The sequence below is a fragment of the Myotis yumanensis genome, unplaced genomic scaffold, assembly GCF_028538775.1.
Source record: "Myotis yumanensis isolate MYYU_CA2020_CCGP unplaced genomic scaffold, mMyoYum1.0.hap1 SCAF_7, whole genome shotgun sequence".
NCBI classification, from domain to species: Eukaryota; Metazoa; Chordata; class Mammalia; order Chiroptera; family Vespertilionidae; genus Myotis; species Myotis yumanensis.
Window position 1 is genome coordinate 51448586 of NW_027223758.1, and position 23678 is coordinate 51472263.

A 23678-nucleotide genomic window follows, 5' to 3' on the forward strand; every position below is an offset into this window, starting at 1 on the left:
TGTGCTTGCTGAACCCACTTTATAAGCCCCCGACTCCCATGCACATTTCTCTGACCGTGTTCTGTCTACTGTGTGTGTTTTTATAACAAAATATAGAAATCACTTAGGCTGACACTTGCCCCAACTGGGAGGGTGGCTGCTCATCAGATAAGCAAGAAACACTCTAACGTGTTTAACAATATTAAATACTGATACAACCATGTTTGTTTATTGTATCATATAAAAGTTTTATTTTGTAAGAGATTGAAAATTAAAAACAAAAAAAATCAAAAAATAAAAGTGGAACTTTACCACGGATAGTTCAAGAAACACTGCTGTAAATCCAGTTGCGCAGACAGGATGGGAAAAGGGCGTATGAGTGTGTGTGGGTGTGTGTGAGACAGAGAGGGGAGGGGGGAGAAAGAGAGGTTAAATGCAAGGGGAAAGGGATAAAACTGCTCCTTTTCAGCAATAAAAACACTGTTGTGTTGGGTAAGTATATATTGCATAGTTTCCATGATAAACAAAAACATCTGTTTCCATTCGGGTCGAAATGAGAACAAACCTCTGCCCTTTCCGGAGCCAGACCTCCTGCCTGGCCAGGGAGCTCCAGGCCAGCACTAAGGGCGGCTCTCAACCCGGTCAACCCACCTGAGACCCACCGCCCTCACAGTGCCAAAGCCAACAGACCCCGAAGCCACTGCCCCTCCCTCCTCGCCCTCAGCTGCACACCATGCGCATGGAAACCTTTGGCTCACAGAGAACCCGACCAGAGGGCTGTGGTTCACTGAGACGCCCAGCACCGCAGAGCCTCGCTTCCGCTCCCAGGCAAAGGCCATTCTCTTCTCTTTGGAAACAACAGTTAGTGTTCTTTTTTTCTGCCACAAAGTGACGGCCAGGAGTCCTGCTTCCTGCAGGGAGTACCGATGCAGAGAGAGGCCTTCATGCTTATGATGAGAGGGGCCCTTTAGGAACTTCATTCAAGTGAGACAGTGCAGGGGGGTGATGAGCGGCCTAGCAGGTGACCGAGGGCCTTCAGGCACCGCTCAGGAGCCATGGAACTTAGAGCTGCTGGGCCTGAGATTGTTCTCCGCCTCAGCTCACAGGGCCAGCCGAGGTGCCGACCCAGGAAAATGTGTGCAAACAGCACAAGCAGGCTGTCCCCCTTTGCCTGGATCTGAAAGGGTGAGCAAGGCACAGACAAATAGTGTGGGGTTTGTCACTGCACAAGCGGCTCCCCGGGAGGACGGACTGCACTACGGGGCATGATGCTTCCCAAAACACAGCCCACAGTGTCCACGGGGCCCTCACAACCAATACCAGCACAAGGTGTCCCTCACTCTCCAACACAAGCCGCACTGCCTATCAAGGCAACTGTTGTTTTTACTGTGTTTAATTCCAAAGGAAAGGAGACTTTCATGGCTAGCTGGGCCAGTGGTCCCCCAGGACACATTGGAGAAATCACCTTCCCCCATCCCACAGCAAACACACCTCACCCGCTCTCACACACACCTCACACACTCACCTGTTCACTCTCACCTGCCCACACTCACCTGCTCACTTAGGCATGTGTGCTCACATGTGTGCACACACACATGTACACACGTGCACTTTTTTACCTGACAACCATTTGCAGCGAGAACAGCTGGAAACGTCTGTGCTGAGTATGAGCACTTTCTCGAGAGCAATTGCACGTTGGCTTTTGTGCTGTTTCGGAGGGAGGGCCCTCCAACAGCTAAAAGCTCTGTGCCCACCTCCCTCACGTCACCTTCCAAGGAGTGACGGTCAGAGGCCAGGGTGGTCTCTTCAAACAAGGAATCAAGCCGGGACAGGACAGGACAGAAGGACACGCACGCCACAACGGTGAACGCACGATGGAGACGGCGTTAGGTGACCTTGCTCTTTGGGAGACCACAATATCTCAGAGACCATCATTTGCACAGTGACAATGTCTCCTCTTTAAAACCACGCAGAGGTCACCTCTCCTGAGCGAGCATTTGAGAGGCCGCTGTGGCTACTTCTCCGCCTCCCGAAGTTCCCTCAGCGCAGCTTGGAGGAGGCGCTGAAGCCTCCAGAACATGGTAGGGGCTGCTCTCTGGGGGCTGCCTGGGTCTGCGCACTCCTGCACAGCCTCCCGCAACTGCCGCTGGAGCTGGAAGGAAATGGCAGAGCTCTGGAGAGTCGAGGAGAACCAGTGTCGGAATATTTTGTCACAGATGACCTGAGGGGAAGGACAGGGAGACATTCATTTGGGGAGCGCATCTCCTTGAGAGCCCGGAGCCCGCAAGTGGTCCTTCCATAGACCTCAGCTCTGCTCCCACACCCCCAAGGGCCTTTGGGGAGGGTCTTGCAGACTCCAGTAGGTACCTTCCCTTCTGGAAATTAAACACTCAGCCTCACGAATAAACTTTGCATCAGGGAGAAGGCTACCTCATATCAGATAGAAAATTCCACTTCTGGCCTCAGAGCAGAGTACATTTCCAAAGATGAAGGGAGCAGGAAGTCACAGGCAGTAACTGCTGCGTAAGAAGCAGCCCCAGGGAGGACCTGAGAATAGTTGCCCTCCCCTCTATCACCACATTGCTGAGGTTGGGCATTCTTAGCCATAAATTGGTACAGTAACAGTGATAACCAGGACAGGGTGTCCTGAGGGTCCAATGACATGTTGGTGAGAAGTAGTATGCACATGTGATAGCACCTTGAGGCTCAGGGGAGAAAGGTGGTAAGGGTCTTTTTAGGAGCCTTTAAGGTGGTTTAGTTTGAGCCATTATCTTGCGGCCATTCATTCTAACCAGGTATGGAATTCACTGATGCTGGAGCTCTCTTTGCATTCTCAGTTTACACCTTCTGTGTGTTGCACAGCTTTCTGTTTCCTCTCTAGTGGGAGAACTGGACTAGGAGCAGCATAATTAACACAGCTTCTTTTTTCTATATCACTCTTTATATTAGCCTCATTTAACAAATGCCTCCATTTTATGGAGCTGCTGTCTCACAGAAACAAATAACAACTTCTATCTCCCAGTGCCTGCAAGGGCAAGGATTCTTTTAAAAAACATTCTCTTGTTTCTCTTTTTGAATTGATAATACATTTTCATGTGCAAAAATGTACAGTGTCCTAAAAGACAGACTGCACTCTTAGTCTCCATCCCGTGCCAACAGCCAGGCACTGAGCTCTGGCTCTGAGAGACGACCCCCTCCTTGACTCTCCTTCTCGAGAGAGTCTATGCACACACACAAGCCTGTGCGTGCAAGTCTTTCTCCTTTACTTTCCATAAATGGCGGTATATAATGCTCGCTGTCTTATGGCTTCCATTCCCACTTAGCCAAATATCAGGGAGAGCCTTCCAAGTCTGTTCATATAAGGATACTAGAGGCCCGATGCACGAAATTCGTGCAAAAGTAGGCCTTCTCAACCTCGGCCGCCTCAGCTGCTGCCTTGCAGCCCCACCCACTGGTCATTCCAGAAGGTCGTCTGGAAGGCCATTTTGGAAGGTCGTTCCGCCATCCGCTCTAATTAGCAATTAGCTCTTTATTATATAGGATACCATTAGTTTCAATGGCTGTCCCTTAAACTTGTGGATGTATCATAAATTACTTAATTAGTTCCCCATGATGGAAATGTAGGTTGTTTACTAACTTTTGCTATTATGAACAATACTGAAATAAATACCTTGCATATATGTCACTTTTGTGAGTGATTAAATTTCTAGAAATGAGATTTCTGGGCCAAGGGGTATGTGCATTTTTTCTTTTGATACATCTTGCCAAACTGACCCCCATAAAAGTTGTACTAAGTTACACACTCACAGCAGTGTGCAATGAGAATGCTCCTCTGCCCCATGCCCTCGCCAGCACGTGTGTTATCTTTCATTTTTGCCAGCTCATGGGTGAGAAGGTTTCATTTGCATTTCTTATCAGTCAGGTTGAAAGCTATTTCTGCTTCCCTTCCAGTGAATGGTCAAGTTGATATCCTTTGCCCACATTTCCACCAGATGTTGAACTTTTTCATATTAATTTGTAGATGTTCTTTATATTATAAGGACCTTTGCCCCCTTGCTTAGGTTGGTTTCCTGTGGAGCGGATTCTAAGAGGGAGGTTTGCACGCGGAGATTTATTGAGGGGCATCCTCGGGGACCACACTTCCACACTGTGCTTTGCAAATGCCCCACCACCACTGACCAATCACAGGACACTGCCCCAGGGATGTGCCAAAGAAGCTCTGCTGGGCAGGGACAATCCTGGGGATACTCTCCGAGCTTCAGAGGCTAAGGGATAAGGGTCACCACTTGCCTCGATAGATCTCTAAGAGCCCTTTATATATGAGGTGGGACAAAAGAAGGTTTACAGTTGTGAGTACACAAAACACAGGATTTATTCTTGCATTATTATTTATTAGGAATTGTATATTTTCGGTAGGAACAACCATAAACCTGCTTTTGCCCCGCCCTGTATTAGTCTCTCATTATGGGCAAAGGGCAGGTGGTTGCTGTTGTAGTGACAATCATCTTGTTCCCGCCACTGAAGCAGAGGCTTTCCCTGCAGACCCGCCTAGGGTGTGCGTGCACATGAAGCTTGAGGCTGGGGCGGAGAGGAGGCCTCTGGAGGCCACATCACTGCTGCAGGCTTCCCACCCAGAGCTTCTGTCTGGCCTGGTCCAGGAATTCCAGATTCACAACCACTGCCACGTCTCCCAGAACAGTCCTCCTTTGTTGCCTGACGCAGCACCAACCTCTGGCCTGCTCTGGCCCAAGCCCACATCGCCAGGTCTGCATCCTGCATTCTGGCACACTGGTCTTTTGGGTTGGAGGATGGTAGGGAAGAACAGCTGCAGAAAAGTGAGTGGGGTAGTGGTTTGGATAAGTGAATAAGAAAGCAGGAAAGTGGAGGTGAGGCTAGGGCACAGACATGATTGAACACAGGCAACCAGGTGGTGGGCCCAGCTTCTCAGCCAGGGGCTCTTCCTGGTTGTAATCAACACCTATGAGCTCAGGCTCAGCCACGCCCACCTGAGAGCCTCAGGGGAGGGCTGAGGGCAGATAACTTCTGCCCAAAGAAGAGAGAGTGTTCCCACTGATGGGGTCTGGAGCCCTGCTTTTGGGACTCGGACTCTAGACCCTATCTGAGAGCCTGGACCCAGCATCCTTCCTATTTATTTATCACTGATTCCTGGACTTGGGACACATTCTCTCTCCTTCTATTACCCACCTGCTGGCCCTAACACATGCCTATCAGGACTGTGGTGTCTGTCCAACCTCTCTAATTTGGACAGTTTCTCAGAATGGCTTTGCATTCTTTTTATTCTTAGTACTCATTCTGAATGTGGAGGGAGGGGGAGGGAGGAGAGGGGCGGGGCGGGGAGGGGGCAGGGAACCAGACCAGGCTGACTTTGCTGGGAGCTGTATCCGTTGGACCTCATGGCCAACAACTTCATGGGGCAGACAACAAAGATTGAATGACCACCACCTCCCACCATCCCCACCCTTGCAGCACACATCAGGCCCTGGGGGCACAGGGCGGAGTGCTCCAGAGAGGGTCTTGCTGCTGCTTACCTGCAGGTTGCTGTTGACTCTCTGAGCACCACACTTGTTGACTCTGAGATCGCACTTTGAGAAACAGTCAAAGAAATTGCAGTCTTCATCTCCCGTGCAATTCTGCTCGAGAATTTCCCTCATTTTAGGTTCAAAAAAAGCCATGTCCACATCGATAGCCACGACCTGTAACCAAACAGCACAGGGTAATTAAGGGGGCACTGGGCTCAGCACAGAGGGAACCTGGGCAACACCTCCATCTCTGTGTTCCCGAGCCGGGGTCACAGAGGGCCGGTCACAGAGCTCTGCAGCCAGCGGAGCCCAGGCCATGCAACTGGCATAGATCCTATCGCAAGGCTTTCACTTTGAGAAGGACCTTTGCTGTCACTAGCGAAAGCCTAGGATTTGGGACTGTGCAGAAAGCATCCCTTTTTATCTTTAAATGTTTCTCAGCTTTAAAAGTAGCATCTCTAAAATGTCTTAAAAATGAATGACTCCCCCTACTTGCTTTACTACTTTGGTCTCTGGCCTTCAAGGGTCAAGATTACAAAGCAGTGAGAGACAGGTCATCCACCCCCTTGAATATAAGCAATAAAAGGAAACTATGTTCAAGAGGCAGGTCTGTGGGTGTGAAAATGAGGCCGACTGTATCTAGGTTGTCTACCTATGGCATCTCTGTTACCTGGCTTGCAATTGACTATTTGGATAGACATGTGGGGGGAAATGACAGCGCCAACGTTCTCAGATTAGGGTTGATATGTGTGGAGTCTGATCCAATATCATCAGACACTACATCCCATTGTCAGCATAAGAACCGTGACCCCTGAAATCTCTTTATCTTCTTGGCTTCAAACCAAAGAGGCTTCAAAACAAGAAAAATATCTAAATTATGCAGATTTCCTTCACCACCTGAATTTAAAAAAAAAAAAAAAAATGAGCTCAAACCTGTGAAAACCTGGAGTTGGCCCAAATCAAGCAGTTTATAGCTTCAAGGTATTAAACAGCTTTTAAGACTTGATGAATTTGAGGGAGTCTGTGGCATTTCACAAGCCTTCACAGGTCAACGTCAAAACATCACCCCTTCCTTCTCCCATTGGTAGCATCTCAAGAAAGGGTTCATTTGTTTTTGTTTCTCATTCAGGGTTGATGCCGAAGGCAATAAAGTTTCTTGGGGAGTATTTCTTGAGGAGGGAAAATAATTTATTTCAAAATATGGGGAGAATAATGAAATAAACAAACAAACAAAAAACAGGGAGCTTTTTCCTTGTTAAGAGCTTTGCCTAATTACTAATTCATGCACAGCAAACAGAAATTATCATTTTAATCAGTTTTCCTGTCTCATTATTTAGCCAAAAGAAATAGCTCACTTCATTATTTGCACTGGTTAATAGACTGAAAAAGTATTAGGCTATGCTAATGATCTACAGCCTTTCTAGTGTATTATTAGGGCTACAAGACCCTTCTCTTTCTTCTACAGTTTCTGGCAGTCCCCCCAGCTTCTTCTGGGGCCCCAGATGGAATTTCAGCTCCTTGCAATTTCTCTCTTTACCATTACTGATGGTTCCCTTCTCAACTCCTAGGAGAACCAGATTTATCTTTTAATTTTTGTGCATGGCATAGGATGGATTACAGCCATTATGAGCATAACTATAAATACCGAAAATAGGAACAGTGACCAAACAAATCAGAAGGCCTGCAGGAGATTTCTCAAATTATATCAGGAGAATCCTAAAATTCTTCCTGCGTGGAGTGGCCTAACTCATGCCACCTTCAAACTTCATCCTGCGCCAGCCCAGAAAGCACCGAGGAGAAGCATTTCATTCTCCACTGGGAAGCGTGGCTCTGGGGGAGGAAACATATCACCTGCTTGAAAGGAGCACTTGCTGGCAGCAGTCCGGGAGCATGAAGCAATGATGTTCCCTACTTGTCCTTGTGCAACCCCTCCTTGGGATAAATCGTCAAGACCTGTAAGTGGGGACCTGGAGGAAGTAAATGACTTAGAGTCGTCAATTCTTCCCATCATCTGAGCCACTGCAACATGTCCTGAAGGGAGGACCCGCCTGCTGGTCCCCTAGCTTGTTTCTCAAATTCAGACGGCCACATCCATCCTCAGGAGGTCTTGGGTAAAGGCAGAGAACTTGCATTTCTAACCCGTTCTCTGGTGATGTGGCTGGTTTTTACTTAAAATCGTAGGTAAAAGGAACTTCTTGAACCTCAGCCTCATGAGGAAGGTCAGCAATGCCGGGTTCAGCGCAGTGGAATCCGGTCCTTCCCTCCCCGTCCTCACCCTCGCTCTGGCAGCAGCCAGGGCTGCATGCTGCAGGGCCGAGTGCCTCAGGCACAGCAAGTCCGACCTGGTCAGGAGAGCAGCCAGGACTTCATTGAACAACTATCTCAGGCCTACGATGCAGGAGATGCTGGAAGGCACAAAGGAGGTGGATCTTGCAAGCCAGTAATGCCCCATGTTGCTCACTCCTCAGGGAAGACCCATCAGCGCCACCTCCTTCTAAAGCCTTTCCTGGGAACCCAGCCCAGACAGCCACTGGGTTCCCTCGACTGCCACCACTCACTCACATGCCCTCATACTTGCTGGATGAATAAACAAATTATCTCATGACAGGAAGGACGGACCCCTAACTACCCAAAGCTGGTGGTTGTGTGTGAACACTCCACGCCTCCTTGCCCAAGGCCTCAGGGTGGCTGGGTCCCCAGGACAGCTCTGAGGAGAGCCACGGCCCCTTGTGTTCATTATATAACCTTCCTGCTCACAAAGTAAAGAAGCCTCGGCCAGGACCTCAGCTCTGAGAAATAAGCCTATGAGTCCGGGGCATCCTGACTTTCACAGCTTGTCTGGCAGGAGACCTCTCTGGAACCTCCAGGAACTCCTCCCTCCCCCCAGCTCTTTCCCTCCTGCACTTGGAACCACCGGCTTATCAGTCTCTCTGGAACAGCCAGGGACAGAGCATTAGGACAAAGAAGTTGGGGCAAAATGCTATGACGCCCTTCACAGTGACAAAGACTTGACAGGAGAAGGGCTCTATATCGATTTCAGGTTGTTATACCGAGGCATTCCTGTGGCTGGAATAGTACCTTCTATGTGTCCCTTACGTTTTGACTGGGGTGGATGAGAGGAACCATATACTAAACCTGACAAGCTCAGGAGAGGCCTTACAAACTCAGACACCCAAAGTAACCACATAGGATGCTCTAAAATGAAAATTTTTTTAAACTAAAAGCAATTCATGGCGGGTAGTCATGTCCAAAAGCAGTATTTTTCCTAACAAAAGTCAATCAGTCAATCTTTACCTTAATTGAGCCTATTATCTTTTTGCATTTAAGATAACATATCTTTGGAATGTCAAAGTGATTTTCCTTTTTAAAAAAATGTATATTTATTGTTGGAAGTATTACAGATGTTCCTCTCCCTGCCCCCACCCCCCACAGCCCCCTCCTCCCTACTCCTTCCCCAGGCCTTCACTACCCTATTGTCTGTGTCTGTGGTTATGCATATATGCATTTAATTTCCTTTTTCTGGACCCCTCAAAGTTCAGGCACCGCTCTGCAGAGACCACAAATCCCCTCATTGTCATTGGGTTCATTGTTGTCTGTTAACTATCCTGCACCCACCTAAGTGAAAGAAGTATGTGTCTATCATTTTACTTTTTATCCAATACCAGAGGTTTCTCCACTTTGCTTTCTCCCACCTCCCTAATCTATCACCAATGGATTTCACGTAACCCACTTATGTAGTCTCTTTTTATTGTAATGTATTTTAAAAGATGCAAAACTGTCATTCTCTGGAATATAATATCTAACTATTGAGGTTTTGTCATCAGTTTGGCCCAATAAACTCATAAAAATTCTCTATAGGTTTGAACATTTCTTATGTTGACAAGAGAGTAGTCCACCATGAGCCAGCCTCCACAATGCCCAGCCCACTGAGGTGGCCGGAGGGAAGCTGGCCTGGGCCTTCACCTGCTGGCAGGTGCAGTGTAAGAGATGACTCATTGCAATAGGGGTGACCCCAGGCAATGGCCCCTGGGATAGAGCATTATTGTGACACCTGGGTTTACCTAGGGAGGGGGGAGGAGAGAGAGGATTCTCTTCCAATGACACTGCAGCTCCTCCTCATTCAATTCCTTCGACACCCGGAGAGGGAGCAAAAATGCACCTGCCCTGCAGAACAGTGCGGAGGCCACCATGTCCACCTGGGCAGGGTTGTCCCTGCAGGAGGCGCCCCACTCCAGTCCCTCTAGAAATCTTACCCGTGGAAGGGAAGCTGGCTAGAATTTCCAGGGAGAAAGTGCTAGAAAAATGTTGCACACTGTCATGGAACCTGGACAGTTTAAAAACAGCATCCCCCAACTGGATTGTTGTCCAAAAGCCCCCACGCCCATCCTCCTCGTCATCCTGTGTGGCCCCTCATCCCTGAAGACTGCTTTCTGCTCTCAGCAAGAGCTTGCTTTCCAGAACAGCCCCAGGGAGGACACGCCTCGCCTCTGGGGCCTGGGCTCCTGCCTTCCAGCCTTTCATTCCACCCACCCCCTGGAGTGGGGTGAGGTGCATGTGTCCTTTGAATTCTCATGAACTCAGCTTGGGCTGGGTGGGCTGTCCAGGCTACAAGGCAGCACGATGCTACATTGTGCCCCAGGATTTCAGAAATGCTCTCATTTAAAACCCTCCGTCCCCCACATGATGCGTCCACTCTCCAAGGAGCACTCACCGTGAAGTCCCTCCTGATGGCAAAGTTCTCGGGCTTGACATCGCAGAGGTGGAGGCGGTGGGAGAAGTCGTTGTCGAAATGTCTCACCAGGTCCAGGAAGCTGAGGGCCATGTCGCTGACGGCCTGGGCCTGGCCCCGCGAGGCCCCATCCAGGGGGAAGAGAGCCCTGTGGTGGGGGCTGCCCGCTGCCAGGTACTCCACCGCGTAGAAGTGGCCGCAGGAGCCCAGCAGCGGCGGGGCGTGCGGGCTGAGGCCGTGCAGCATGCTGAGCAGCACAAACTCCTCCTGCTGCGCCAGCGACCACAGGCTGGCCAGCTGGCCCCGCCAGCGGGCACCCTGGCGCCCCGGCCACATCGGGCCCAGGCTGCCGGCCGCCAGCTCCAGGCCCAGGGCACTCTTGACCTCCCCCGCCACCAGCAGGAGCAGCTCTGCCTCCGGGAAGCCCTGGCCTCCGTCCTCGGCCTGCTCCTCCATCAGGCCAGGCGGCCGGAAGCTGGAGAAGGCCTCCTCCTTGGACTTGAGGATGACGGGGCGGCCGCGCCAGTCTGCCTGCAGCACCTTCTTGCCCCTCTCATAGTACAGGCAGCGCCGGTACCGCAGCCTCCCGGCCACGCACAGGTCCTCGCAGAGGTCGCCTGCCAGCGCCCCGCCCTGGTAGTCCCGGCACTGGAAAGAAGGGACAGCAGGTCACAAGGTGGTGGCGGCGGGAGGGGGCAGGACAAGGGCCCAGGTTGGTCCCTGAGCTTGGGGTGCTTCTCATCAGCCCTTGAGGGGAACCCCATGAGCCCTGCAGGGTCTTTGGGAAGTCAGTGCATCTACACTAATAAAAGAGAAACATGGTAATTAGCGTACGACCGCTACCCTTCCCATTGGCTAATCAGCATATCCTTATGCAAATTAACTGTCAGCCAAGATGGTGGCCGGCAGCCAGGCAGCTGGAAGCGAACATGAGGCTTGCTTGCGCCAGTGACTGCAGACTCCAACGTTTCCCGCCTGACTTGCCGGCCTCTGAGCTGGCAGTTTGAAACATTCTAACAAATATAGGCCGGGATCTCAGAGCTGGAGTTATACATTGTTTCGATTATAGAACCGAAACAAACCAGATACCTGCTCTCAGAGCTAGAGCCAGAGCTAAAGCTGGCCCAGAATAAAATTTAAAAAAAGGAGCGGTTGGGAGCTTCAATCAACAACCGCCAGCCTGAAAGCAGCCCTCAGCCCCTCACCCAGGCTGGCCAGGCACCCCAGTGGGGACCCCCACTTTGAAGGGTGTGTGACCAGCTGCAAATAGCCATCATCCCCTCACCCAGACTGGCCAGGCACCCCAGTGGGGACCCCCACCCTGATCCAGGACACCCTTCAGGGCAAACCAGCCGGCCCCCAGGCCTCTATCCTATATAGTAAAAGGGTAATATGCCTCCCAGCACTGGGATCAGCGGAGCTGTGAGGCCTCCTGGCACCGGATCAGCGTGACAGGGGGCAGTGCCCAAACCCCCTGATCGCCCTGTGGCTCTGTGTGTGACAGGGGGCTGGGCCACAACCTCCCTGTCCACCCTGCTCTGTTCGTGACAGGGGAAGGCACCCCAACCCTCTGATCAGCCCTGCTCTGTGCCTGATAGGGGGGAGCTCCCCACTCCCTGATCGCCCTGCGGCTCTGTGTGTGACAGGGTGCGGTGCCCCAACCCCCCCCCCTCCCCCCGCCACAGGCCCTGCTCTGTGTGTGATGGGGTAGAGCCATAACCTCCCCATCGGCCCTGCCCTGAGTGTGACAGTGGCTGCGCCCCAACCCCCTGATCGGCCCTGCTCTGTGGGTGATAGAGGGCGGTGCCCTAACTCCCCTATCAGCCCTGCTCTGTGCATGACAGGGAGGAGCTCCCCAACCCCCTGATGGGCCCTGCTCTGTGCGTGACAGGGGGCAGTGCCCCAACCCCCTGATTGGCCCTGCTCTGTGTGTGACAGGGGGTGGCGCCGCAACCTCCCCATCGACCCTGCCTTGAGTGTGACAGGGGGCGGTGCCCCAACCCCCCAATCAGCCATACCCTGAGCGTGACTGAGGGTGGCATCGCAACCTCCTGATCAGCCCTGCTCTGTGCATGACAGGGGGCGGCGCCCCAACTCCCCAATCAGCCCTGCTCTGAGACCGACCAGGGGCTGCACCTAGGGATTGGGCCTGCCCTCTGCCACCCAGGAGCAGGCCTAAACCAGCAGGTCGTTATCTCCCGAGGGGTCCCAGACTGCGAGAGGACACAGGCCGGGCTGAGGGCCCTTCCTTCCCTCCCCTCCCCCCCCCCCCCCCCCCCCCAGTGCACAAATTTTTGTGCACTGGGCCTCTAGTAATTAAATAAAAGACTTCAAAGTGCCTCATATTTATGTTTCTCAATCGGGCCCAGGGCTAGGGTCTCAAAATCAAAACACCCAGAGCCCAGAAGTTGGTCTCCCACCGTCCAGCTGTGGTGACCCCGCCACTTCCACACTGCAGTCATCCCTAAGGAGCCAGTCCAGCCAGGACTTGCCAGCAGTGGTTCTCAACATTGGCTGCACATTAGAATCACCCACCCCATAACAAAGAAACAGAATTTCTGGAGGATGAGGCCCAGAAATCAGGATTTTAAAAAGATTCCCAGGTGATTCTAATGTGCAGCCAAGGTTGAGAACCACTGTGCTAGACTCAGCTAGAGAGCAATGGCCACAGACAAGGCCCACCTGCCTCAGGCACACCTGGCCAGCTTCCAGTTAACAATGCCACTTTCCAACTCAGTCCAGCTGTGGGAGAGCTGAGCCTCCATCCAACTACAGGTACCAGGCTCCAGAGTTCACAGAACAGTGGTGGCTGCCTTTGAAACTCATCCATGATAGCGGAGTATGACATGGGCAAGGTAAGTTTGGGAAGTGTGGTTTGGGAAAACTGAGTTGGTCCCTGGGCTCTGCCCTAAATAGGTGTGGAGCATGTTTTCAAATCTGTAATATAGGATGATAATACTGTGTCACAGGAGGCCTGTGGAGGTCAACCAAGGTCATGGGTGCAGAGGACTTGGTTATCTCAGGGAATGCTAGTTTTATCCTGGTCATTAGATGTCGGGAGCCAAGGAGGCTTCTTCCTAGAGAGATGCATCTGAGCTCACTTTTGAAAAACAAATGGCAAGTCTGCTTAGCAGACAAAAGGGGGAGGGCAGTTTCATGGAAGGAAATAGCCTGTGCCAAGACCTGGAGTTGCAAAGTAGCATGGGGTGTTCAGAGAACAAGACCAGTTCAGGGTGTGGAGTGCAGGTCAGAGCGTGGGCCATTGTGTGACGGACAGGGGTGTCCTATCAAAAATGCCATTCCTGCCCTGACCGGTGTGGCTACGTTGGTTGGGCATTATCCTGTGCACTGAGGGGTTGCCATTCCATCCATTCCCAGTTGGAACGTATGCTCAGGTTGCAGCTTGACCCCTGTTGGGTGTCGTGCAGGAGGCAGCCAATAGATGTTTTGCTCTCCCATAGATGTTTCTCTCTCTTTCCCCCTCTACCTTCCTCTCTCTCTAAAAAATCAATCTTAGCCCTAGCCGGTTTGGCTCAGTGGATAGTGCATCGGCCTGCGGACTGAAGGGTCCCAGGTTCGATTCCGGTCAAGGGCAAGTACCTTGGTTGCAGGCACATCCTCAGTAGAGAGTGTGCAGGAGGCAGCTGATCAATGTTTCGCTCTCATCGATGTTTCTAACTCTCTATCCCTCTCCCCTCCTCTCTGTAAAAAATCAATAAAATATATTTTAAAAAATAAAAATAAAAATAAATAAAAAATCAATTTTAAAACTGTAAAAACAAACAAACAAAAAAGCCATTTCTGCATCTCCACCTGGCACAAATGCTTCCTACCCTGCAAGGGTCAGATCAACTTTCCCCTGAGGCAGTCCTACCTGCTGGTGGGGATGCTCCTCTGCCTGGGGCTCTCACTAAAGGACCCACCCTTGCACCATCCCCCCTCCTGCAGGCTTCCCGCAGCTCAGCCTTGCCTACAAAACTGTATCGCATTGATGAAATCAAATTCAAATTGAATTGAAACCTATCCAAGATTTGCCCCTGCAAATTTGGAAGGCAGTTCCAAACAGGAGTCACAAGATATTTTGAACAACAGTCTAATCATTGAATCTGGCATATGGCCTATCGATTTTGGAGGGGAACATTAATGTTGGCTGTTTTCTGAAGATCAGCACTTTGAAGCATAAGGGATGTGGTGTTAGGCATCGGCAAGGACAGGAAGTGGAGCGAGATGCCCAGGTGAGGTCTTAGGTCTGTGACCTCATTTATCATAGAAGACCGTTTACATTAGAGCAAAGCACAACAATGCAGTTACCACACAACTGTTCTTTGCTATCATCCTTTAGGATAGGGGATTTGGGGCATTTCGGTTCCCACGCCACTTATGTAGAATGTAAACTTTGTCCACAGCAGCTATTCTGGTCACTGGTGCCAGAGTGCGTCTGCAGAGTCTTCGCATGTCTGTGCGAACTAAACACAGAGAAAAGCTTAATCTAGCATTTAAAAAACAGCAAACTCACAGTATAAATTATGAGGTTACAAACTAATGAATAATTGTCATGTTAGAGACAATCATTAAATTATTTTATTTAGCAGCAGGTCCTATTGAAGTTGCTCTTTTTTTTTTTTTTTTTTTTTTTTCAAAAAAAACGGTGTGTTTTTTTCTATTTTGAGAGAAAGAGGAAGGGAGAGGTTGAGAGAGAAACACTGATGAACAAGAATCATCAATCAGGTTGCCTCCTGCATGCCCCTCTCCCCCCACTAAGGATAGAGCCTGCAACCCGGGCATGTTCCCTAACCAGGAATTGACCCATCAAATTTTCAGTGCAGCCCTAACCTGTTTGGCTCAGTGGATAGAGCGTCAGCCTGCAGACTGAAGGGTCCCAGGTTCGATTCTGGTCAAGGGCATGTACCTTGGTTGTGGGCATATCCCCAGTAGGGGGTGTACAGGAGGCAACTGATTGATATTTCTCTCTCGTCAATGTTTCTACTCTCTATCCCTCTCCCTTCCTCTCTGTAAAAATCAATAAAATATATTTTTAAAAAATTTTTTTCAGTGCAAGGGATGACACTCAACCACTGGGCCACACTGGCCAGGGTGAAGCAGTTCTTTTTTAACTAAAAAAATAAAATAAAATGTGCTTTTATTTCCTTTAACTCCATTTTAAAAATCAGTTTCCTCTGACTATGAGGAGATCCAAACTGCCAGTTTGAAGACAGGTACATTTCTGTACCCACATGTGTGTGCACAGAAAATCCACAGGTATACACTGAGAAAAAAGTCTCATTGTAGTTAAGTGGCATTATCTAATTAGTTGGACTCACCGTGCGTTTGTATTTCCTGTAGTTGTGTGGGAATATGCAAACACACATTTTCAGCATGCCCAGCTCTGCAGGAAGAGTTCTTAGTGGTTGTCGCTTAGAATCTCTCCGGCTTGTATCATGCTTCTCAAGCAAAAACAAAGCCTGTCCGTTCCAGTTTGGGAAATGGTTGACAGGTCTCGGGGGTCATGCCTAAGATCTGGGTTTTCTGTGTGTTTGGTTTTGTTTTTAAGGAGTGTTGAGTTCCTATGTGGTTAGCAATCGTCACACGATGAAGATCCTTCCCCGGCAGTGACGCTGTGCACTGCAGACTCTCAGAGCAACTGGCCAGTCTGCTGGGCAGCCTTCCTGACCCTGGACGAGCACTCAGGAGAATAGAGTTATTCTCTGCTATAAAGTCTTTCTGGGCATGCGCCCCAGATGTGCGCTAAGGCCCTGGGTTTCCATCACAGCAAAAAAGACAAGCCTGTCCTATTAAACAGGAATCCCAAATGTAGGCAACTAAGTTAAATCACATCAAGCCTAACTAGCCAAAAGGGAAGGAAGCCTCTGAGTAACAGCCGTGGGAACAGTTGTGAGATGCTTTGGAAGCGATATGCTGTGGAGGGTTAAGTATACCCAGTTGTTACTGACGGTTCTCGCTGTCACAGGGTCTCTCCTGTCAGACTGCACACAGTTCCCCCTGGCTCCACACACACTAACTGCACAAATCAGGACAAGCTGACCCCTCTGGGGCTCAGTTTCACCATCTGCCAAATGGGGATAGTCAAAGCACAGGCCTCCCAGAGGTTGTGGAGAGGATTAAGTGAAATGATACATGTAAAACTAATCACAGTGCCTACCCTGAGAAGCAGACAGGCACCCGCAGCCCAGCCCTCTCTGCCACTGCATGAAGAACTCCGCCCGCAGAGTAGGAGGCGGGCGCAAGAATTACCAAGCATGGCCTAAGGCTCATCTGCCTGCATCGCCTCCCGGCACTGCTCTCTGGAACAGCGGGGCTGTAGCAACCTCCCAGGGCAGTCTGAGGGCATGTGGGTGTCTTCATTATGGGATGAGCTGGAAAGCCGCAGTACAGAGCAGCACTGCAGTCTGACTAGGGAAATCCAAAGCTCTCAGACCCAGTGCTCCACTCTTTGGAACAAGGCCAGTTGGCTCTTCCAGGCCTGGGGAGTGCAGTGGGCTCCCTCAGGAGGTGGGGTGGCTTGGGGCTAGCAGCAGACCTGGCTCCTGGCTCCTCTGCTTCAGCTAGACTCCTCCCACAGGCCTCAAGGCCCCTGTGCACTGGGGGCCTGGGAAACCCCAGGCCTTGCCCACCACTCTGCTGCCCCTGCCAGAGAGAAAGAGGGCTCCCTTTGGCTCAGTTCAGTTACTCCTTCTATGCTCTGCTATTCAGAGGGAAAGCTAATGAGAGTCTGGAGGCCAGTCAGGAAACTAACAGCCTGTTTTATTACTAAGGATAAAAGCCAGGCAGAATGAATTGAAAGTGCTTGGGGAGCCCAGAGACAGGAGCTCGATTCAACTGGAGTCCTGGGAGGCCACCGTGCCAGCCTCTGCGGGGCAGCTAGGGCCCAGCAAGCGAGGTTTGCAGACTGGGTCTTATTCAAAGCTTGTGCGAGGGTAGTGTCCTGGGTAAAAGGGAGCCAGCGTGCTGCGTGAGGCTCACATCAACAAGTCAGAATGGAGAAGGTAGGAAGAGAGGGAGAGAAAGCCAAGTCCTGATCACGTGGGAGAAACCATGGCCTCAAACAAGGCGTGCAAATGATGCTCCCCGAAAAGTCAGTTCAGGGAGACAACGGCAGATGAACTTCAGCAAGAGGGACCTGGGATTTCACATCATTCTTTTGGTAACAAGAAAGGAGAGAGCCTCCAGAAGTAGGACCGCCCTCTTCAGCTTTAGGTCAGACTAAAAATGACCACCTAGGGCTGCCATTGGAGATTTAGTGGTAGAACCACTTGTCAGAATTGGTTTTAATTTATGGGCTGAAATGCTTGGAAAGTTATGATGAGCAATTAATTTATATTAGGCTATTCATTTCCATTTGGCCTTTCCCACTTAGTCAAAGGTAGATAAATGGAAAAGTGGAATTCATCTTTTACTTTAATCTAAAAGATTATTTTCTATTATTTTTGTAAGCAGAAGTATTCCATCTTGGCCAAACTATTAATCTTCACTCACTATAAACAGTCAATCAGCCCCCCCCCCCCCCCCCGCAAAAAAAAAGAAAGGAGTTTTTATATGGGTTCCTGAGGAAATCAAAGAGCTCATGCAACTTAAAGAAAACTTGATAAACTTTAGTGTAACCATCAGTGGGTGGGTGGTAGATGCACGGATGGGTGGATGCATGGATAAATGATAGGATGGAGGGAATCAATGATGTGTGTCTCATTTGCATTATGGTCCATTCATGATGACACATGTCAGACTCAATTAGGAAATATGATTTGTTTTAGCTTGTACCTTTCACTCATTATTCCTTAAATTTTTCCAATCTCACTTTTTATATAAAAAAATTATTTACTTGAAAACCTTTATGCTACCCCATTTTGAAAACCTACAATCTCAGTCCTAGCCAGTTTGGCTCAGTAGATATAGCGTCAGCCTGGGACCGAAGGGTCCTGGGCTCGATTCTGGTCAAGGGTACATGCCTGGGTTGCAGGCTCGATCCCCAGTAGGGGTCCTTCAGGAGGCAGCCAATCAATGATTCTCTCTCATCATTGATGTTTCTCTCTCTCTCTCCCTCTCTCTCTGAAATCAATAAAAATATATTTTTTTAAAAAACAAACCTACAATCTCAAAGGGCCCACCCATTTATAAGCAATTGAAATAAAAACTTCCCATGCATTTCTTGAAGATTTCTTAGAAAACAGATCACTTTTCACACCAAATGCTTAGATGCTCACTGTTTGGAGAAGTGAATAAACACTTCAAAAATCAATGTAACAGGAGTAGCCGCTATCTCCACCTTTCTTGGCTTTCCTTTGGGGGATTTCTCCCTTTGTTCAAATCTCCTAAAGCACATAATCTTCTGAACCAAACTGAGACTAAGGAGCAGCCAGCGTTTGGGAAGCAACCGATGAGCATCTGGGGCCCAGTGTGCGCAGACAGAACCCTGCGGTTCTGTCTCCCCTTCCCGCCCCGCCCAGCTGAGGAGCAATCAGGCCCTACCGTGGAGGGACAGAGACTGCAGCCACTACCCCAGGACTAGGGTCCACGGAGGTCGGATCGCCTCGTGGAAGCACGCTGTGCCTGGGGTCTCACGGATGCATGAGGCGAGTGTGAGACGAGCGAGGCTTGGGGCACAGGAGGCAGGGCCCTGTTAGCGCATCGGCTCGGTGTGGTGAAGCCCAGGTTGGAAGCGCAGAACGGAGTCTGGGCCAGAGAACAGGGACCCAGGGACCCGAGAGGCATCTTGGTCCGCATCCTGGCCCCTAACCCGGCTGCCCCACACGGGATGGGCCACCAAGGGGGTGTGGGGAGACTGGGAACCTACCGCAAACTTTCTTTAGGAGCGCGGGCTCAGGGGCGGCGGAAGAGCAGTCGGCAGGAAGACTCTTGGGACAAAGGACCAATTTTGGCGACGTGGGGAGAAACACCCCTGCGCGCCCGGAGGGCTCGGGGACACAGTGCCCATCCCACGGAGACTGGGACCTGCACATCCTGCATCCCAAGACCCGGGTCCCACCCCTGCACCCGGGCGCACCTCGCGGGGCAGTGCGGCAGCGGGACCTACCAGCGCGGCCAGGATGCGCCGGCTCTTCTCGTCCGTGCAGCGCTCAGAGAGGACCCCGGGGTGCGCGCGGAGCAGCAGCGCAGCCGCCAGCACCCAGACCACGGTCCAGGCAACACAGGCAACCAGCGCGCGCCTCCCGCACCTCCAGCGCCTCCCGCACCGCCCGCACTGCCCTGGGCGACCCCGCGCGCCCGCAGTCTGCGCCATGGCCAGCGCGCGCCACTGCCTGTGCCCTGCACTCCTGTCGCGGCTCCACTGCTGCCGGCTCAGCGGGGGAGGGGATGCGGGGGAGAGGCCACGCGAAGGGAGGGGAGGCCCCGCGGCTGGATCCCCTGCCCAGCAAGTCCTGGGGTGGGTGAGGGTGTCGGCTGGAACACTGGGGAAGGGGGTGTGCGCTGGCCGTTCCCTGGTCCGTGCGTGCTGGACGCCCCGCTCCACCGCAGCACCCGGACACCCTTTCCGCTTGTTTTGCACCTTTCCCCCCAGATCGGCTCTCATCTTAAACAGAATCAGCGCAGATTCAAACTCCCTGGTCTAGACTCCTGGCTCCTCGGCCAACACATCTTCAATTCAGACAAAACCCGCCCCCACTTCTCCTCTGGGCTGCAGCTCAGTGTCCCAAATCTAGACCCCTGGTTGCTCTCTGTCCCCTCCCCCATGTGCCTCTGTTAGATTCCTCCCTCCCCTACATCACCCCGACTTGAGAGGCCCTCCACAGGTGAGACCCTGAGCCTGCGCAGAGTCCTGGGTCCCGAACAGTTTGTGGCCACTGTCACCCTGTGGCCACTGTCGCCGACTTTTCCCAGACAGCATCCTGAATCCTGAGTCCCCCACCCCCCTGCCCAGGCTGCCAAAGACTCCAGGGTGTCCTCTCCAGGGGAAAAAGTGCAGCACTAAACATTTCTGCTTCCCCCTGGCAAGGAGAAAGCACTCACTAAACGCCGTCTAAATCTGCATTTAGGTCTGTTGGTAACAAGGTCTCAGGGAGTGAGCTTCAATGCTCTATCCCAGCCATTACATAAAATAGGCGGGCACCTCGGCTGGCAGACCTGTCCCTGGTTCTTGTCTCCTCCCCACGCCTCCAAGTTGCTGCTCCCTGGAAGCCTGTTTCCTGCCCCCCCCCACCCCCACCCCCACCCCAGTCCTGGCGGGTGGTGCACCCGGAGCTGTCCCAGCTGAGGGCTTCTGCAAGCGCAGGCCCAGGGCCCCTGCCACTCACTGGGCAGGAGCTTATTCTGGCCTGTTAGGTACCAGCTCATGGGGTCACACTCCCACCTGCACTGTACCTGGATTTCACATATCCATTTCTGAGTGTGGGGACAGCAGGAATTACTCTGGCCAGGATGAAGCATTCTGTCAGTCTCCCTAGGAACTGGCTTCCTAATCTTGTCTGTTCTGCAGTCACCTGTTTAACTTCAAGTGTCATGACTCAATGGTAGAGGTCTCCAGAAATTGTGAAACACCACACTCACAAGGGACACTCTAGGTACACCTCGGATATTCCCTAATGCCACAGACACTGGGATTTGGGGATCACTCCACCAACAGCAGTAATGCCTGTCCCTTCCCTATGACCAGCCCTCCCACAGCAGGGCACACCCAGCCCCAACCCCAAGCACCACGTGGGAATATTGTTCTAGGCACTGTTCAGACTTGGTCATCTCGTTTCAAAATGGTTGGGAAGCACAGAAGACATCTTAGAACAGACACTGCTTTCAAATCCTGACTCGATGGTGTAAAGGTGATTGATTCCCTTTCTCCAAAATGTTATGGGGGAGGGGCACAAATAGGAAGGAGGATGAGATAAAGAATTGTAAGCATTTATGGTTTCAAACCTAAGACTGAAAACAGGGGAAGCAGAACTTGAAATCAAAGTCAGGATTTGCAAAGTGAGCGTTACTTGTGTAAGTTTTAAAAATATGTTAATAATCACGCTTCTTTTGGCATTTAAAAAAAACTTTTTTTTTTATTGATTTCAGAGAGGAAGGGAGAGGGATAGAGAGAGATAGAAACATCAATGATAAGAGAGAATCATTGATCAGCTGCCTCCTGCATGCCCCACCCTGGGGACCCTGGCATGTGCCCTTGACCGGAATCAAAACCAGGACCCTTTGGTCCACAGGCTGACACTCTATCTACTAAACCAAACCAGCTAAGGCTCTTTGGGCATTTTTGTTGTTGTTGTTTTTTTAATATTTTATTTTATTTTATTTTTATTTATTACTTTGGGCATTTTAAAAAGAAAAGTATACAGAAGAAAATGATAAGCCCACGTTGAAGAGAGCCTTCGAACATTCATCATTGTTTTAGTACAGAAGTCACGGTCCTCCTGAGCCGAAAGCAAACCCCTGAGAGGCAGGACCTGTGCACGACCTCCTGCTATGCGGGTTGCACACTGCAGGAAGCCAGGAGAGGCGGGTGGGGCTGAAGCCCACCAGAGCCCAGCTCACCAAGCCCTTTACCTGGGGGTGGAGGCTCATGGGGAGGGGGGGGGGAGGAGCCTTTTAAAATTATCTGTCCAAAGAGGGCTTTTTTGGGGAATTCACAGGATGGTGACTGATAGGCCAGCTGGTACAATTGTTCCCTAGAGCAGCAAAAAGATAAACAAAAACATCATTACATTAACAACAAAATGTGAAGCTTTGGCTTAACAAAGAAAGAAACAGGACTTCGGTCTCATCTCCCAGGAGCCCTAGTTGCTGCGTGTGGTGCCAGCAGCCTTGTGGGCCCGGTCAGAGTAAGGGTATGGGTAGAGCTGGGAGAGTGGCCTGGCCAGGTTCGGGCTTCACATCAGTTGATTTGAATAGGCTTTGACTCCTTAAAAAAAACTATGAAATTCAGGAACTACTTCCCCCTACTCCCTAACGCAAACTATGAAAAGTGAAGTCCTATTACTAGAAATGGCTGAGTGCAATGATCCCTCCAATCATACCTAATTCACACAAAAACTCTCAGGCAGGTTTCCCTTGTTCTGAAGGTGATGGAAATTTAGGTCTGTAGAACCGACAGGGAACGCCCTGTGAGCAGATGAAAGGCACCCTGTGCTCCAGGCCGGAACCTATGCCCCACGCCCAGGTTTCAGGCAGCTCCCGCAACAGAGCAGAGCAAACATACCACGTAGTCACGGTTGTCTGTTTTAATTAGCACATCGACTAGACTGTTTATTCATTGATTTCTTCCATTAGACAAGAGGCTGGAGACTCTGTCTTGTTTCATGTTGTAATCCCAGCACCTAATCGGAAGAAATGAGAGGAAGATGCAGTCTAGCCTTTTCTCTGAAAGATCAGAAAACTCTGAGCACCCTGTGGAATTTTTCTTGACAATTCTTCTTTTAACACATAAATATTTCTTTCTGATTTCCCGAGGCTACATTGAACAACGCAGACACATCACTGGGTTCCGAATATGTTTGAACATATCCTTTGGATTCTGAACTAATAGATTGACAGTTGAACTTGTTGCTGAGAACAGAATATGAATATTTTGCTTGTAGGCCATTACTGGAAGAAAAAGTATAATTCTGTAGTTTTCTGACTCTGATTATACCAAATAGCTTTACTAATGCTTGGTTCTGCTACATTTCTAATATACGTCGAGCTCATAAAAATATTTTTCTTTCTACAAAGACTGACAACAACAAACATACCTATGCTTGTATGTACTTAATATGTTTGTGTACATTAACTCACATCATTCTCCCAGCACCCCACCGAGGGTGAGTGTTATTACCTAAAACCTCACAGAGAAGGGCATGGCCTTTTGTATCTGATCTGTTAGTAGGAGGGACAGGTTAGAGGCCCACTCACCTGCTTCTTGGTTGATGCTCTGATTCCTCTTTCAAAGCTGGGATTTCCCACTCCAGAAGTGAGAGCGTGAAATGTACACATGTCACAATCAATGATTGAAATAACCTGCCACAAGCCAAGAACATTTCAAACGTTTGTCAGCGTTACCAGTCGTTTGTCATCCAAGAACAAGATTTTAAGTCGGGCTTAGCTTTCCTGGGATGTTGCCCATCCCAGCAGTGACTACCACATCTGCAGGGTGGTGACAGCTCAGGAAAGGGGCGGCTGCCTTTCAGAAGGAGGCTTGTTTCTGATCCCCTGTTATGGGGCGAGGGAGAGTAAGCCTGAAGAAAATGAGGGATAGCCAACGTCCCCTCCCCACTCAAAAATGTCTCTACTCACATTTCACAGGGAAAGAAAGGTTAACTAGACCATCGTTTGGGTTTTACTTCATCATTTGTCTTAAGTGAGATCAGTCCTATTTATAAATGAGAGTTTTGTTTGGAGGGGAAGGAGAAGTTATTTCCTAGTCTGGGGATAGCCCGGGTGGGCGTCCAGGTGTAGTTCCCTCTGGGATCCTTCACCGCCAGAGGCCA

The 23678-nt window shown here is 50.5% G+C and overlaps 1 protein-coding gene across 1 annotated transcript; it reads right to left on the bottom strand.

The window, feature by feature from the left end:
• Window positions 1-243: 243 nt before the first annotated feature.
• DIPK1C (divergent protein kinase domain 1C) lies at window positions 244-19504 on the bottom strand. Its single transcript, XM_070421555.1, has 4 exons — window positions 19298-19504; window positions 10231-10896; window positions 5529-5693; window positions 244-2200 (listed from the first exon to the last, which is right to left on the bottom strand). Exons 1-4 carry the CDS (start codon window positions 19502-19504, stop codon window positions 1994-1996), a joined length of 1245 nt encoding a protein of 414 aa, XP_070277656.1. The 3' UTR covers window positions 244-1993.
• Between the last annotated feature and the right edge of the window lie 4174 nt (window positions 19505-23678).